Source organism: Cynoglossus semilaevis, chromosome 1 (genome assembly GCF_000523025.1).
Source record: "Cynoglossus semilaevis isolate Cse_v1.0 chromosome 1, Cse_v1.0, whole genome shotgun sequence".
NCBI classification, from domain to species: domain Eukaryota; kingdom Metazoa; phylum Chordata; class Actinopteri; order Pleuronectiformes; family Cynoglossidae; genus Cynoglossus; species Cynoglossus semilaevis.
Window position 1 is genome coordinate 18,233,538 of NC_024307.1, and position 16,481 is coordinate 18,250,018.

The 16,481-nt window shown below is 42.8% G+C and overlaps 1 protein-coding gene across 5 annotated transcripts in view; it reads left to right on the plus strand.

Annotated features, from left to right (window-relative positions):
• Positions 1-362: 362 nt before the first annotated feature.
• The window catches only part of slc4a11 (solute carrier family 4 member 11), a 60,612-nt gene continuing 44,493 nt past the window's right edge, over positions 363-16,481 (plus strand). Inside the window, exons 1-2 of one of the 5 annotated variants that reach the window (XM_025055472.1) lie at positions 363-437; positions 6,843-6,899. Coding sequence is in view for 3 of the 5 variants with exons in the window: in XM_008316170.3 (XP_008314392.1) it covers positions 15,530-15,566 (37 nt within the window). In the remaining 2 variants the exon portion in view is untranslated. Of the gene's footprint in view, positions 438-6,842; positions 6,900-15,257; positions 15,567-16,481 lie in introns of those variants that run through there. The other 4 variants (XM_025055474.1, XM_008316170.3, XM_008316156.3 and 1 more) reach the window with 4 other exon arrangements.

Sequence of the window (16,481 nt, forward strand, 5' to 3'; positions counted from 1 at the left end):
AGAAGAAAATGTAATTTAATGTGTTTTGGAGAAAACAGGTTATAACATGAGAATTGTATTATATTTAAAGCTGAATTTGTGAGAAATAAAAAGTCACAGTAAAGTAAAATTTTATTGTTACTAATGTTAAAGATATGTTTCTATGTTAAAAGATATTTTTTAGATTTTTAGAATCTTAAAACATGTGCTCTGATTCTACACAGTGATATTTATAGGGATGTAAAAAAAAATTTTTTAAAAATGACTCGCGCATTCGGCGTGGTCACACACGGGAGTGGGCGGGGTCAGTTGGGCTCCAGTCGCACCTGTAAACAATCAACGGTAAATGAAGAAACACCGTTTAGGGGAAAATAGAAAACATTTCCGTTTTCAGAACAAAAGACAAAGAAGTGAAAATTTGGAGAAACGTTTATAGAAATCAGGAGAATAGACTGCAGGTAAGATAACGATGTTTATATTTTATTTTAAATCGCTTTTGACGTGTGTGTCTGTATATGTCTATAAACTGCAGTCCTGCAAGGACTGGAAGTACATGAGGAAAATAACTGTATGTTTAAGTGTACAGTATATAAGTCTTTAGTGTTTTTTGAAAACGTAATTTGTATTTGTTTATATTTTCTACATTAAATACTATGTTCCGTTCGTTTTCGGTTTTTACCCGTTAAAGTGGCGGTCTGTGCATTGCTGTGTTGTGTTTATATGTAGTCAGTTATTAGTCTACGCTAGAGTTTTAAATTTCTTTTAATGATGATGGATGGATGGGTAAAAAGAACTTTAATAATCCCTTAGGAGTTACCTTCGGGAAATGAAGGAATTAATCTGGAATATTACTGAGATATTTGAACAGATAATCTTTACCCATTGCAGTAGCACTAGCTGTTTAATTTAATATTTAGTTAATGGTATTTTAATGTCGAACTTTTATGAAAGGCATAAAAAATATTGTGTGGGAGCGAGCAGATAAAATAAAAGCCACAGTGATGGAGGATTATGTTCTTAAACTGGAACATTTTCTTCCATGAGGCCGGTGCAGAGTGGAGACACAGGCAGAGTAAACAGTGTCATCTGTGCATCAACACTGTCAACAATCACATTTACATGAAGATAAACAGTGAAATATGGCGGTGAAGAGAAACACTCTGTCAACAGTCAGACTTCAACCCGTCAACACTAACTGACAGACTCTTAAGACGTGATATTTATAGGGATGTAAAAAAAAAAAAAAAATGACTCGCGCATTTTTTTGGGTTACGTTATCTCAAAAAGTCTGTGGCCATACCTGGGCTCCAGTCGCACCTGTAAACAATCAACGGTAAATGAAGAAACACCGTTTAGGGAAAAAACACATGAACAGTAGGTGGCGGTACACGCCCAAAAAACAAACAAAAACAAAAAAACGTTGGTTGTGACTCGCTTTTAAACAAAGACGTCAAGTCCCTATGTGACATTCAGGTGTTCAAACGAAACGTAGGAAAAACTACCACAGGCACAAAGTGTTTGGCAGTGTTTCTGTAAATAAAGGACATTTATTCAGTTAATGTTTTCATATTCTCTTGTTTAATTGATTGACATTTAGTGAGGTTCATCAGAGCAGAGCAGTTTGACTTTTAATTCAGAGATCGATGTGATGTGCAGTGTTTCTGTAAAGAAATGTGCATTTTTGAATTCTGTTATTGAAGACAACAATTTCAGTTTATGAGGTAGACAAGACCATTTCAGTTGGTGATGGTGCTTTGCATAGTCCTTGCAAATAAAGGATCATTGTATTTGGTCATAATTTGTCTGGAGCTCCTTTGGTTTCAAAAAAATGATCAAATTTTATTGTTTATTTATTTAGTGTATCAGTACATCTCTATTCATGAATTAGAAAAAGTGACACAGTCTGCCTCCGGCTGCAGGTATGATGATGTCAGAGGTAAAGACAGAGCTTGTGATTGGAGCAGCTGTCAGGCACATTTGTGAACTGCTCTTTGTATCACTGAGTCCCCATCGTGCGCAGCGTTGATCCAAAGATTCTCACAGAACTCTGACCTTAAATGTTGTGGAAACCGAATTTTTCCCTGGTGTGTTGTAGAACTGTCTCCTTTGAATGTCACTGGTCCACTGTGACATGGGTGTGTGCTCTCTGTGGAGGTGAAAGTGCAAATATGTTGTCTTTAATCCCACTGTGGTTTTCAGCATGTTTCTCTATTAATGCTGTTAACGTGACAGGATGTGGATGTGAACACAACAAACTCCATCACTCTGTCAGTCGTTAAAGAAAAGAAAGCCACATGGGCTACAGGCTTCAGCTACTGCACTTCCACACTACATGTAGACTGTTTTCTTTGTCTTCCGTTCCATTTTGAGTAGAATCCACTGACACCAGCACTGTACGTTCTTTACAGCCAGTCGACAGGCACTTAGTGAATCAGGCTTTTGATTGGAGGACTGCTGGTTCAACTCCAACAGTTTTATGTGGGTTGCTAATCTGTGGAGGGAGTGCTTGTTACCGAGCCACACGGAGGCGGTCCCAGTGCAGGATGTTTGAAATATTGAATAATTAAAAAAAGTTGAAAATAGGAGGAGAAAGTCCAGTGATTTCACAGCAGAACATTTAGTTTTTTAACTAAAATTAAGGTGAATCTGCAGCAACTCTGACCTCACATATGAAAACTGCTGTTGAATCTTCTCTCCTGGACATCTGTCTGGAGTTCACCCGGAGTCTCCACTAAGTACACGAGATCTGCTCACTAATATGACGCCCCCATGGTGTATAGGAGAATGTCTCTCTATACAAACAGTGTAATTGTATGGGTGCCGTTCGGTGGAACCCTGTGTACGTGGGTGGGTGGGTGTTTACTGTAAGAACTGTTGTACTGTATTAAACTGGGTCCCTGGTGCTATTTGACATTTAATACTCAACATTCACCTATAATAGACAGGTGGGTATTTTTGACAGTGACTAATCTAATCTAATCTATGTAATCATAATCTAACATCATAACCAAAGTCAAAGATGGTGTGAATGCATCCAATATGGTGTGCGACCGACCATCGTAAACAATGGTGTCTTAAGTGTATAGCACCACGTGACAATGTGTCGTCCACTGTGTTCAACAAACAGTTCCAGTGTGAATTAGTCATCGAGTTTTAATGCCATATGACGTAACAAGACTTTCTAAAGACATTTATGGGAGATGACGATGTATCCACGAAACACTGTAGGACAAGGTCAATGTAAACCTCCTGTACATATATATATATCCAATCCCCGGGTACCAATTGACCCTGGGATTGGAGACCACTGCTGTAGAACATGATTGAGTCTGCAGTTTCTGTAGCAACTACCAGAATGAAAGCTCTGCTGCAAAAGTAATTAAAAAAAAGACAGAGTTCTTTCAAATCTACCAGCCTCAATCTTTCCACAGATGGTGACACAGTCCAGTCTCTTCCTCTTCAGAATATTAATCCAACAAAGCAGGAGCCCACTCAGATGTTAGACTCATTTAGTTGGCATTCTCAATGATGCAGTTATGAAAAAATAATTGTTTTCTCCAGCGGACACGGAGAAAGATTAAACCTTTGAACACGCATCTGATGATGTGCTAAAGAGGTGCAGGAATATTAGCTTCACTCTGATTATTCTTCAGAGATCAACCTCACACTGACTTTATGTACAGGAGTTAATTGGGAAAGAAAAGAAGAAAATCTCCAGTGAGCTCGTCTGTAGATGCAGCACTAATTATTTCCTTTTTTTTACTTTTAATAAAAATAATTAAATGGCAATATTTGCAGATTTGGCTTTGTAACCTCTCCCTGCGTATGTTGTCACGACTAAAGAGCCGACAGGACGGTCTGTCCTGCTGATTGGACTCTTTTACTCTGTCAGTGTCAGGGCTACATCCTTCAAAAGGCTTCAGGAAGACAACAAGCGTTTCCTGTCTGCGTGTTTGTGTGGACATGGAAGGGAAGCAGGGGTCAGAGGTCACAGCAGGTCTGTTTTCAACTGGATGCTGCTTCACTTTTTACTGCAACAGCAGCTCTTTTTGACAAATGCTGAATAATTTAAATCTTTTCTTGAACATCAACACGATTTCTACCTTCTCTCTGCATTTTTTTTTATTTCTTTTTGTTGACTGTGTTCAGTATGTCCTCATTTTTCAGTACAAACTAGAGTCAGTCAGAGGCTCTTAGTTATGACACTCCCAGGATTAAGATCCGCTAGTAAAGACTAAAAGGAACTGAGGCTTTTAGCACAATTTGGTTAGCTTAGCCTTGGTGAAGACTGACTCAAAAATGCCACACACTAGCATACCACTGACATGCTGCCAATATGTTGCATACAAGCAAGGTCCTAGCTTAGTGCTAAAACACTGCTCACATGCTAGGGGCTAATTGTGTTTGTTCTATTTATCCAACAGACGGGCAGTGAGCAGTCCAAATGTCTTGGCTATTTCCTGGTGGAAAAAAAGTCAGAGTTTGCACCAGTGTTAGTGAATCAAGGTGCATGGCTTTAGAGGTGTACTCAGTAAACACGGCCCTCGTGTTTTTTTTTTTTAACTCTGCAGCTAGACACCAAATGCTACACAGTATGAATGATTTCGGTTCATTAGTTTTGTAAACTGTCTGTGGCGAGAACATGAAGGTAACAACCTACCAAAGGAAAGCAGACTAACAGTCATCTGATTGGAGAGTCAGAAATGCTGTGATACAGATGCAGTTCTAATGACGAAACAATAATAATCAATCAATGACATTGATCGTTTACAGATGGAGACAGATTTTCTGCTACATCTACATCTCAGTGCTGCTCAGTTGTTGTTCTGTCCAGCAGAGGGCAGTGTGTAAGTGCCTCTCTGAATGAACCATCTCATCCCTCTTAACTTAATTTGTCTACAGTATAATGTTGTCGCACAATCTGTTTAATATTTCCCATGCACTCTTCATTTGCCCAAGTCTAAATATTGAAAATGTTAATAGTTTTTTAACCTTAACACATTTGTCAATTTGAAATCACTGACAACATCCTGTCTCGTTACCATTTCCTGTGAAATGTCTGATGGACAGTTTTTGATAGGATAGACTTCAGTTCTTGTCGGAGTTGAGTCCAAGACTGAAGACTGAGGAGAACTGATCTGGAGTCTGTGCTGTTCCAGAGACATTTGTCCATCTGTGATCCACATATTTATGAATGGAGAATTGCTTTTGTGACCAAGAGGGTTGTTGGTTTAAAGCCTGGACCCTCAGTGAGCTGCCAGAAGGTCAATATCGTCTTTGTCATATTGTCAGGAAAATAAACATTTGAACACACTTGAAAAATTCTACAGCAAACTCTAACTCTGCTTTGGGCACTTCACTGATCTGATCTAAGATCAGCTGATCTGATCTGTGTGCGGGATTGCAGCCGTAGGTAGTTGTTGGACCCTGTTGACCGTTGACTGTCGTTTGTCTACATGCACAGTACATACTGTTGAACACTACAGTACATCAGTACACCGTCATCACAGTGTTGCTGTACATTCCACACGTGCGGTTCTTCTCAACGTGTTCCTCCTGATGTAGTGGGCTTCCATCAGCAGATTAATCAAGCTGCATGCTTCCTGAGCCCAGTGATTAGATGTAAATGTGGGCTGATCCATTATGTCAGACGAGCAGATGGGCCGCAGGATGTGGATCAAACCATCCATCCTGGTTAGAGACGTTTCATACCACAACATTAATCTTTAATGAATTCTCTGAAGAAGAGGAATATTTCAATAATACGTAATTAGACTCTTGGGTTTGGTCCATCATTGGTTGTTGACAAATTTAATAATAAGGTCCTGTAGGAACTGAGTGATTAAAATGAAATAAGAATATAACAGCCCTGACTGTGTTGGTGCAGCGGTCGTCTACACCCAGTCAGTACAGAGTCGGGGTTGGTCTCGGCTCAGAGACAGTGCAGCTTTGTCTTGGTGGAGTTCATCCTCTTCTTCACACTAGTGGATGATCATGGTCATAACATCAGGAATCATTCATTCAAGCATTTTTTTATTTAGGGTCACTTTTTTGTGTCATGGACAACTTTTTGTGTAGTAATTTGTACCTGTTGTACACAAATACTGTAAACAAAACCAAGTAAATCCTAAATTGTTGATAAATGACTTCATACATAGCAACAAAACATGTTCCTACTGTTTAGGTGTTGGTTCTGATTGGTGGGTTCTGCTCTATGTCTGCTCTCAGAGCAGCAGGTCACCAGTGGGCTGCCCACAGGTCTGTTTCAGAGTTCTAGTACCGGCCCACTAAGATTCTTCAAAAAAATGTGGCCGGCCCACTAAGATTCTTCAAAAAAATACATACTGCAAACTCTTCTCTGTGGAAAAAAAAAACTCTTTGGAAACAATAAGCACACACTACAGTGAGTTTATGTCTGTTTTCAAATTACATTTTTGGGGGAAGTAATTCTACAACATCCTGCGACATCTGGACGAGGTCAGGAGTGAATGTCAGTGAACTCACAGTCCTGTCCTCTGAAGCCTCTGTGCTGGTGTGGTTTAAATGATGATGTTGTCCCTCTGTGCTGGTGTGGTTTAAATGATGTTGTTGTTGTTGTTGTTTTAATCTACAAATGTATATGTGTATTAAAACAGTCCCAGTATTGAGATGAGAGAATATCAGAATCAGATAATCCTGTGTCAAATACCAGGAACACACTGTGTTCTCATGTCTCTGTTCACCGTGATGGACTGTCTGGGTAAAAGACATGGACATGCCTGTGTGTTTCTTGTCTGTCTGCAGACGTCTTTGTCTTCAGGTCACATGTTGTGATCAGCCACTGGCTTCTCGTCATCAATCACACTTCCCTCCTTCTTCTTCAGACAGACGGCAGCAGGAACCAGGAAGAGCTGAGAAGGTCTTTGTGTGGAGACAGTCAGGTCAGAGTCCAAGAGATGAAAATGAAAAAACCTTGATAAAACATGAATAAAACCGAAAATAAACACCAATACAACAGTTATATAAGATTCATTAAAAAAACAAAAATTAAGCAATAAATACAAATTGAACAAAAACATGAATATAAATGAAAAGGATTCAAACCAACAGTGTTAAAACTCAAATAAGTTCATGAATAAAACAAACCAAAACTAAAAAAAGGACTAATATGAACAGGAGTTCAGACCAAGTTGGAGTTTTAGGATATGATGAGACATTTTTAGTTGCTTGATTTATTCTTTTTCACACTTCTTATTCCCCCACAGTTGTTAAAGCTGTCCTCATTTCATCTCTGATGTGAGGCCCGTTGTTTTCTCAGCTTCTCATCAAACTTTTCTGTCTGATGATGAAAGTCATCTTTCATTGTATTTACATCTGACCTTCTGACCTCACCTCCCTGTGCCTGTGTGTCATGATCAGTTAGAAGTACGTTCAAAGTTGTTCATCAATAGTGACTAGCCTTATTTTTTTGGGTAACTGCCATGTACATTTAGCCCAGGCTTTCTGTGTATTTAGAGCAAATGTAGAGAAACAGCAGATCATTCTTCTGAGTTATGTTTTGTCAGAGCCACGACCTTCTATGAACACTGCTTCTTTCTTTACACCGATACTGAGTTGTTATTTATACCCCCTGATAGAGGGTATAAATAGAATATAAAGAAATATTTGTAGGAAACTTCACAGTGGGAGTCTTTGCAACACACACACGCTGCCACAGGAGGCGCCATTAACTATGTAATTCCTTTGGGGCTCGAACCCTGGACCTTCTGCGTGTAAGGCAGCAGGTGTAATGACTGATACATGATGAAACACCAAATAAAAAAACAACAGATTTGAAGGTGAACTCTCAACTCTGAACTCTACAACATTCACAGCCACATTTCACTGTAGTCAGCTGATACCAGGATGCAGTCCAGCATTCCATGAACCAGGAAGTCAGTGTTTGAGGCAGGAACACGGTTGGACCGTGCCTTGACCTTGAAAACTCCGCTCATAAAGGTCTGATTCTGTCCAATTGTTCAACACTGAAGCTTTTCTTCTCGTCTTCCTCCTACATTTCCTGCTGGCAGGAATGTCACTAATCAGGTTAGCTCCTCACCAGGGTGCACGTGGGCTTTGGCAGTGTCTCTGTGTGTGTCTCTGTGTGTGTGTGTGGACTCTGTCAGTGCACAGACCATAACACAGCTAACCACAGCACTGTCTGGTTCAGGTACGCCGTCATGAAAAACAATTCACAGACAGCTTGCAGCTTCAGTCCGAACCACCAGGGGGATGTCGTCTTCATTCGCTGCTCACACACATGCACAGAATGGTAAATGATGTGCAGTCATTATGTTTTTACAGCGTCGTGCGTCTTTCTCTGCTCTGACGTTTCTCTCAGACCATTTTTCCTCAGAACATAATCAAGTTGTTCTTCTCCAAATTAAATCTGTATCTAGTTTGTGACCTGAAATATGCCTGCATCCCTTTGGCAATAGTTAGAGCTCAGTGCTGAGCTGGTGCTGCGCATGCACGCACACACACACACACACACACACACACACACACACACAGCCCACACTGAGACTAAAGCCCGATCACTCCTGCAGTAACAAGCCGCAGCAGCTCCCCTCTCCTTCCTCTCTTCATTTTCTTCATTCTGTTTCCTTAATTCCTCTTCACTCTGTGATTCCCTCGTCTCATTATCGTCGTCACTACGTGGATTCCTGTTTTACTCTTTGTTTGTGCCCGAAAAAAACAAACAACAACAACAGCATTCATATCCCATAAACGTACACACGTGCACACACACAGACACAGCCTGACAGTGACAGACAAAATATACACTGCCATACAGCCACACACACACACACACACACACACAGAGACAGCTGCTAATGAAGGTTGTTCCCAGTCTGAAGCTGGCAGCAGGATTCCCTTACTGATTGATGACTCATTTGGTCGATGACTGTCGCCGTTTGTGCACCGTTCCTCGCCGCGTCTTCTAAACCACTCAGTCTGTAGACCAGTACAGACGCAGCAGACACGTTCACCCCCTGGAGCTCATGTCCACACAGACTGGACAGGCACACAATCAGCCAGGGAACAGTCTTGGAGCCACGTTTAGCATGTTAGCATCCTAATGAGTTTCTAGCGCACATCGTGACATCTGGCACAAGGACACAAGGACGACGCTGCTGCCACTGAGGCAGACTACAAATCAGCAGCACAAAGACAGGCCACTTAGACACACAAGGTTGTGAACTGAAAGTTTACAGCAAACGTTGACATCTAAGATCATTTTTCTGCTGGCCTTGGTGAGTCTTGTATCCTCTCATGCCTTTTAAACCAACTCTCTTCAAAGGAGCAGGACTTGAATAAATGTGACCTCGTCTGAAACCAAACGAATGATACGTACACACTAAAACCCCCTCTCTCCCCCATGGTAACTCTTCAGCTCCTTTCTCCTCACTTGGTGGAGGCACTCTTCTAGTGTAAGTGCTTTTGGCCTTGTTCTTATGCAGGCACAGAGGCATTGATTGCTTGACAGAAATATTACAGTAAAAAAGTAGAATGAGTCCGTTCTACTCTGCTGTGCAGTCCCTTTAAAAAGACCGTTTATCAGTAGCTTCCTATCAGCAAAACAACGTTGCATTATTTTCTAATTGAAACAGTTGAGCCAAGAGAAGATGTGAGGGACAAAGCCTCCTCTGCTGCTTTGGACTAGGGATGGCTCCTCAACTTTTAGGTGTCTGATACCAATACTGATAGCTATACAACACCTTCTTTTCTCCTCCAGTAGCCGCGGGCAGCTGTTGTTGTAGAGATATTGGCGCTGTTTGTGACATGTCGCGTAAAGTTGAGTTGATCAGTTTGGGTGAAGGCTTTGGATATTTACTTGGATACAAAGGGGCTAAAGTTGTTATATATCGATGTTCACTCCAGAGATTTTGACCAGTATCGGACCAATACTGTTCCTGAGGTCTGGATCCAGCCAGCTCTGGTTTGGACAGTGATTCATTCAATCAGTGTCAAGAGCCTGTATACAATCAGATTAGATTAGATAAAATAGATCATCTTCCAAATATAAATGCTCATTAATCCAGTATTTCATTTTAAATCCCAGTAAGGTTCTTGTTGGTTAATTCTACAGTTTACATCTTTCAGTCATCTTTTCATGTGTTATTGTTCCACTAGATAAATGCATTATATTTTAAGGTAAATATTTAAATCTCTGTCCATCATTGATGACTACATTAACAGATGATGAAAAGTGACAACATCAGCAGAAGCTCCATCTAACAAACAGTTGTTCCAAACAAATGGACCTGACTGTGGTGAAGGCCTTAAATCTTTCAGACTGGACCCAGTGACAGACCTGTAGCATCAGCAGCTTTTTCACTGAGTCACTTTCCTTCATTTGGACTGACTACTGTGGCTGGAAGTGGAAAGAGAACTCTGCAGAAACACTCTGTCCTTTTTAAACACACCCACTCCGTCTTTCTGAAAACCCTCAAGTCACGCTCACAGCAGCTGAAGGCACCTGACTGCACATTAACATATGAGAGGGCTGGGCCAACAGTGAGGAGAGAAGTGGGGGGGGGGGAATTTGCACTGGTGTAAAATGAAATGTTCATTATACACCAGTGCAAATAAATTAAAATTTTCTACCAAACATTTCACATCCCGCTGTAGTACTACTCTGCACCTTAGGGTGTCACCCACTCACTGTTCAGACCTCTGTGTCAGCCTTCACTAAATCAGCCTGCCCTGAGCAGGCACAGAAGCATTGACTTCATCAAGTGTTTAAAAGTAACACTGTGGGCCCTAAACAGTACCAGTCCACAACCAGTGGATCCCTGCTGGTCCTTCAGGCTATTTGCATCATACACACACACGCACACACACACACAGGCTGTTGACACACTGCGCAGCTCCTGTTTGCACTGTGGGACCTGTTGTGGAAACGAGGTGAGGTCCAGCTCCGGCTCTGATGTTTAGTGAAGGTGTCGCCCCTGACTGTTGTGACAGTTTCTCACAAACAACTGTGAAGGAATTCCATTCGCAAGACAAACCCAGCTGTTCTAAAAGCTACAACTGTGTGTGTCGTCTGTTTGCTGCAGTTCAGTCAGTACTTAATCTGTCGCACTTTAGTGTCGATACACTCGGATCGCAGGTCCTGATGACAGCAGCCAGCGTTGGAGTTCTGCTGAGTTTACTCTCTGAGTAGATAAATATCATCGTCCATTAGATAAAACTGACACTTTCAATAATGCGTGACAAAGATATAGGTGCAGAAAAACGGATATACATTTTTATCATTGACTTACGAAGTATTTTTGGTTTGGTTGGCGGGTGGTTAGAGCTCACCAGTAACTGGTGGGAGGAGGGGTCAGAGGGGGGGGGTCTCCATCCTCCTCCCACTGTCCAAAGACATGCAGATTGAGGATTAGGGTTAATTGTTTACGTCATACTAACCACAGGTGTGAATGTGAGTGTGAATGAGTGTGAACACTGGTTTGTTTCTAAACAGTATGTGACCCTGTGATGAACTGGACTGTCCAGGGTGTAACCCCACTTTCATGACTACAGGGGTCCTCGCTTTATGTCAGAGGTCTGTTCCTAGAACGCGACTCCACTTCATTTTTTGTGATTTTCTTTCCGTTTTTTCTTTTTACTGTGACACCTTGGCTCTGTCCACAAACATGATCTACCAAAGAAGAGCAGGAGGTCACAGCCTGACAGCCAGAACCAGAACCAGGACCAGTGACTGTCCTTCAGTGTTCTACCGTCCAGACAAAAGGTGACGATGACGGACAGATGGAGCTGTCGTTTCAGGACAGGTGTAAACACTCACCTTCTGACTGTTGTGTCTCTGAGACAACACCGTCCCAGACCCTTGAACACAACACATGTCTGTGGCAGCTTAGTGTGTGCATGTGTGTGTGCATGTGTGTGTGTGTGTGTGTGTGGCAGCAGGTCTCAGGGCTGCAGCCACACTCCACACAGGGAGCGCAGGTCAGACATCGTTGAACCCCAGTACCGATGTCCAGGACTGATTTCTGTCCCTCGTCTTCAGCCTCAGGAGGACGAAGCTTCTGCCCAGGTTTGAGAAGGAAATGCATTTTTAAAATGGTTTTGGTGTAGGGCTAAGGCTTCTCCTACTTGAATGTAGCCTTTGTTTCTGACACACGTTCTTCTGGGTTCTTCCTGGCACCGATGATTAAAGCTGAGAAACAGGTTAAATATTTATGTGAACATAACTTCCTTTTCCTTTGGCTCATTATATTTTCTGACAGCCAGCGTCTACACCTCGTCCAACTCATCTGTCTCCAAACACTGGCTCGTGTTCGTGTCCGACCTCGTCACACACTACTGCCTGTGCTCAGATCTGTACCGGTCCTCAGTAATGTGCTCTTTTTATGCTTTTCAGTCTCCAAAGTTGGTCGATGGTGGATCAACCAACTTTGTTGTCCTTGAAGGGATTCCTGAAATAATATTAATGTTCACATATTTTTAAAAGCTCCTGTGAGTGTGCACGTTTGAAGACGAGAGAATCTGCAGGTTGTTTTAGACGAATGGTTTGAAAATGGTGGAGCGCCACCACCCTTAAGGGGAGGAACGATATGGTGGGGGAGAAGAGTGAGGGACAAGATGTGAACTAGCTGAGAGTGAATGGATGGATCTGTTCCAGGTACAATGAGAAAGGAGAATAACTCTGCTGCAAGAAAACAGAGGGAGACTGACAACCTTTATTAAAAATCGGACGTTTTTCTCATTGATATTCATAAAAGAAGAACGGATTTCTGTTCAGTTTTAATGTGAGGAAACTCAGTAACACTTTCATGGACGTGTTTGTCTCTTTGTTGTGCTGCGTGCGTGTGTGTGTGCCTAACCTTGTGTGAGGTGTGTATTGTTCGGTGGTGTTGACTGTGAGATCCACTGGTTGGGAGAATAACAGCTAAGACAAAACAACGAGCCAATAATGAAGTCATACATTTATCAACTTAGCAGTTAAGACAAAAGACCTTCTCATTGAAACAGTAAAAGCAGAAATTCAATTACCCAGAAGTCATTGGCTTGGGAGGATTTTAGCTAAATATATACCAGCTGTAGGTACGTAAGTGGGTTTGATGCAGTAAAACTCAATCTATATGTAAATGATCCACGATGACCTCAAAACAACATTAACATCTGTGGGTCAGTGACAGTAAATGTGACAATGTTCAGTGTCTGCTCTGGAAAAATTAGCAGTTTCAACCAGATTTTTAGATTTGATAATAAAGCCTGATGAAATCGAACCCTGAACCCATCTGCTCGTCAGACCCACTGCACCCTGGTCGTCCACTCTTGTGGGGTTTTTTTGTTTGTTTTTTTCGCTGCACGTTTGTGGTTAGTGATGTTGAAAACCAGCTCTGAGGCTGAGTGAGTGACGCACGTTCTCTGTCAGAGCTCAACAGTTCCTCAGCAGAACAGAGCCAGTGGCCAGAGCTCACACTGAGATGCTGCACATGCAGACGTATGCTAATGACTGACCTTTACATCAATGCACCACTTTGGTTCATTTGAATCATTTTTACGCCGTATGTCGTTCAACATCAACCCCAACAGCTGACTGGTTCATGATTTTAAATCTACTAGTATTGGACTACAACAACATACGAGGAGATGATTTTAGGCTTAGTATTTTGTCGTAGCTTCTGTTTTTGAGAGTTTGGAAGCTGAAGGTTTGGACTGTAAGCAAATGTCCAGACTGCAGTGAGGAAACCTGAGAGGGCAGCACGGTTGGCACAGGCACAGAGGCATTAGTGAAGAACAACACTGTCAAAGAAGAATGTTGGTGGGTCGAGAAAAAAAACTCCTCAGTAAAACTTTTTCAACCAGACATTTAAGTTACGGTCTAACATGTGTCTGCTCAGGACGGGTCTCCAGCTTCACTGTAGCAGTTGGACCTTGTGCTGCTGTGTACTGTGTACTGTGTACTGTGTACTGTGTACTGTGTACTGTGAAGGATCAGTTGGATGTACAATCATATATATTAATCTAAAGGTATTTGTCACAGCGGTGGTAACCATGTAGAAGTGTTCTATCGTGAGTGTTGGACAGAAGAGTTGACGTTAGGTCACTATCTGCTTCACACATGTGATATGTGCAAACACACACACACGCCTTTTGTATGTGTAACATAAACAGGTTCCTCTGTGCCTCTCCTGCCAGGACGATATTTTCAAACTGTGAGGTCCCTGGACGGAGGCCGTTAAAACCCACAGACCCGTGAACTCTCACTAATAATAAAAACTCTGTTTCCTGTGAAAACAGCAGAGAAAAACAGGTTTGAGTCCTGACTGGAGTGTTGACCAGGTCACGGTAACGGCTGCTGTTACTGCTGTAACTGCTGCCTATAGTGTGTGACGTGTTCTGGATGGTTTGTGTGTTTCCTTCTGCTCTCTGTCAGTGGAATGAACGGGAACGCCCCCTGCTGACATAATGGTTCACAGGAAACAGACTTACTTTTGTGGGCTGTTTTTTCTTGGATTAAATTTGGTTTTGTGCAAATGTAGGAAACAACCTTCAGAAAATAAGCAAAAACTGATTTAATGATCCACCTCTGTCTGTGTACTGTGTGTATATTCATCTGAGCCTTTGATATTCGTTACTTGATTAAGTTTTTAAATCCACATAAGTATTGGTTGATGACAGCTGCAGCACATGTAGACATCCAGGTTTGGTTTGGTTGTTTTTTAGCTCTGTTTTTCTGCTCTATTCTGGACTAGCTATACCGTTAGCTTGTAGCAGCTAGCCTTAGTTCTGGCGTCTGTATTCACTCTCGGAGTTGAAGTTTTTGTTGAACTAAATACAACATTAGCACAATCTGCTCCATCACTTTGAATCTTTCTGCTGATGTCACTCCCTCATCATCGTCTTCTACCTGTTGATCTGACTCTGTTTGACCCTAAACTCTTAATCTACTGCCGTGAGCTTCAGTTGAGCCGAGCTGTTGGAGTAGGTGTAGGATGAGGTTTGTTTCTGAGGATGGAGTGAAGAGTGTGGTATTAGGAGCTGAGCAGGAGATGCACGTCTGAACGGGAACACGCCACATTCCTGTGTGTGGACACAGGTTTGTTCACTTTCATGCACTAACTTGTTTATTAATATATCAAAGACACCGTGTAGTGTGTGTAGTGTGGTGTGTGTGTGTGTGTGTGTGAGAGAGAGAGAGAGAGAGAGGGAGGGAGAAGATGACCTGACCATCAGCCAAGGGGAGCGTGCTCAGGGAGGTGTGTCTACATGTGCGGGTTTTCTGCTCAATGCTGACCATCTATTGGCTGCTGGAGTGAAGGAATGGAGAGAGGAGGAGGAGGAGGGGGAGGAGGAGGTGGCGGAGGCGGCGGCACTAGGACCCAGCAGTGAGACAGGAGTGGGCAGGGGGAGTGGGGCTGAGTCACTGCATGTGTCTGGGAGTCAGTCAGAGAGAGAGAGCAGAGGCAGAGCAGAGGTGATCTCACACTCATCAGTCCAGGATAATACAACCATGATGGGTTGACTGGGGGGGTCAGAGAGGAAGGGTGCCGTCGCCAACGCTCGCTCAGACATGGAGACCAACAAAGTTCTTCATTTCGTTCCTTCAGGTGAGTGGACCGCAGCCACAGCCAGATCTCCTGCTGCTCCGGTTGGTGAGGAGTCAGCGCACACTGGGAGAACCTGGGGGTTCCCTCTGTTGCTACCTCCTGAAACCTGAGAAGGTCTTGTGGCACACATGTGCAGCAGCTCTGTGAGGGAGGGGGGAGGGGGAGGGGGGGCAGATGTTTGTGTTCTACTGTACATGTTCGCTCTGTGTGTGTGTGTATTTTTTTCCCTCTCTTTCTGCAGACTTAGGAATGTGTTTGTGACAGATATCCAGGCTTTATTTACGTTCTTCGGGGGGGGGGGGTACTTTAGTAAAGGGAGGGGGCAGCTCCAAACCCTCTCTTAAATACAGACCTTCTCTGTTTTTCTCTTTCTTCACTTCCTTTGCTCTTATTTTTCCTTCCTTCTTCCTCTGGTATGCGACACTGACGGTTCCTGCGTCGTGTTCTTCCAGTTCCAGAACCTCCACTGGCAGAAAAGACAGAACCTCAACAGAAAAAGAAAAAAAAAAAAACATAGTACCTGTGGAAGAGGGACAGATGGAATGTAGAGGACGCCCGGGCTCCTCATACACTTTCTTGTGTGTTGCACGTGTGTGTGTGTGTGCGCGCGTGCACATGCATTTCAGCCCAGTTTGCGTGAATCTACACTTACATTCTGTTACATTTTCACTGTGGTGAATGTTTCTGTGAGCAGGAGACGGAGACGGAGCTTCACAATAAAAGCTTAGTTTGTGTTTGGAACCCGCGTGTGTGTGTAGAAATATGTGTGTTGGATGGAGACAGACAGATATTAGTGTTGGTGACAGCCCCGGGGGAGCAGCCACTTCTCCTCTCACTCCAACTCCTCCTGCTGCCCATCTGAAGGTGTGATGCTGCTGCTGCTGCTGCTGTGGGTGGTGATGGTGATGGCGGCGG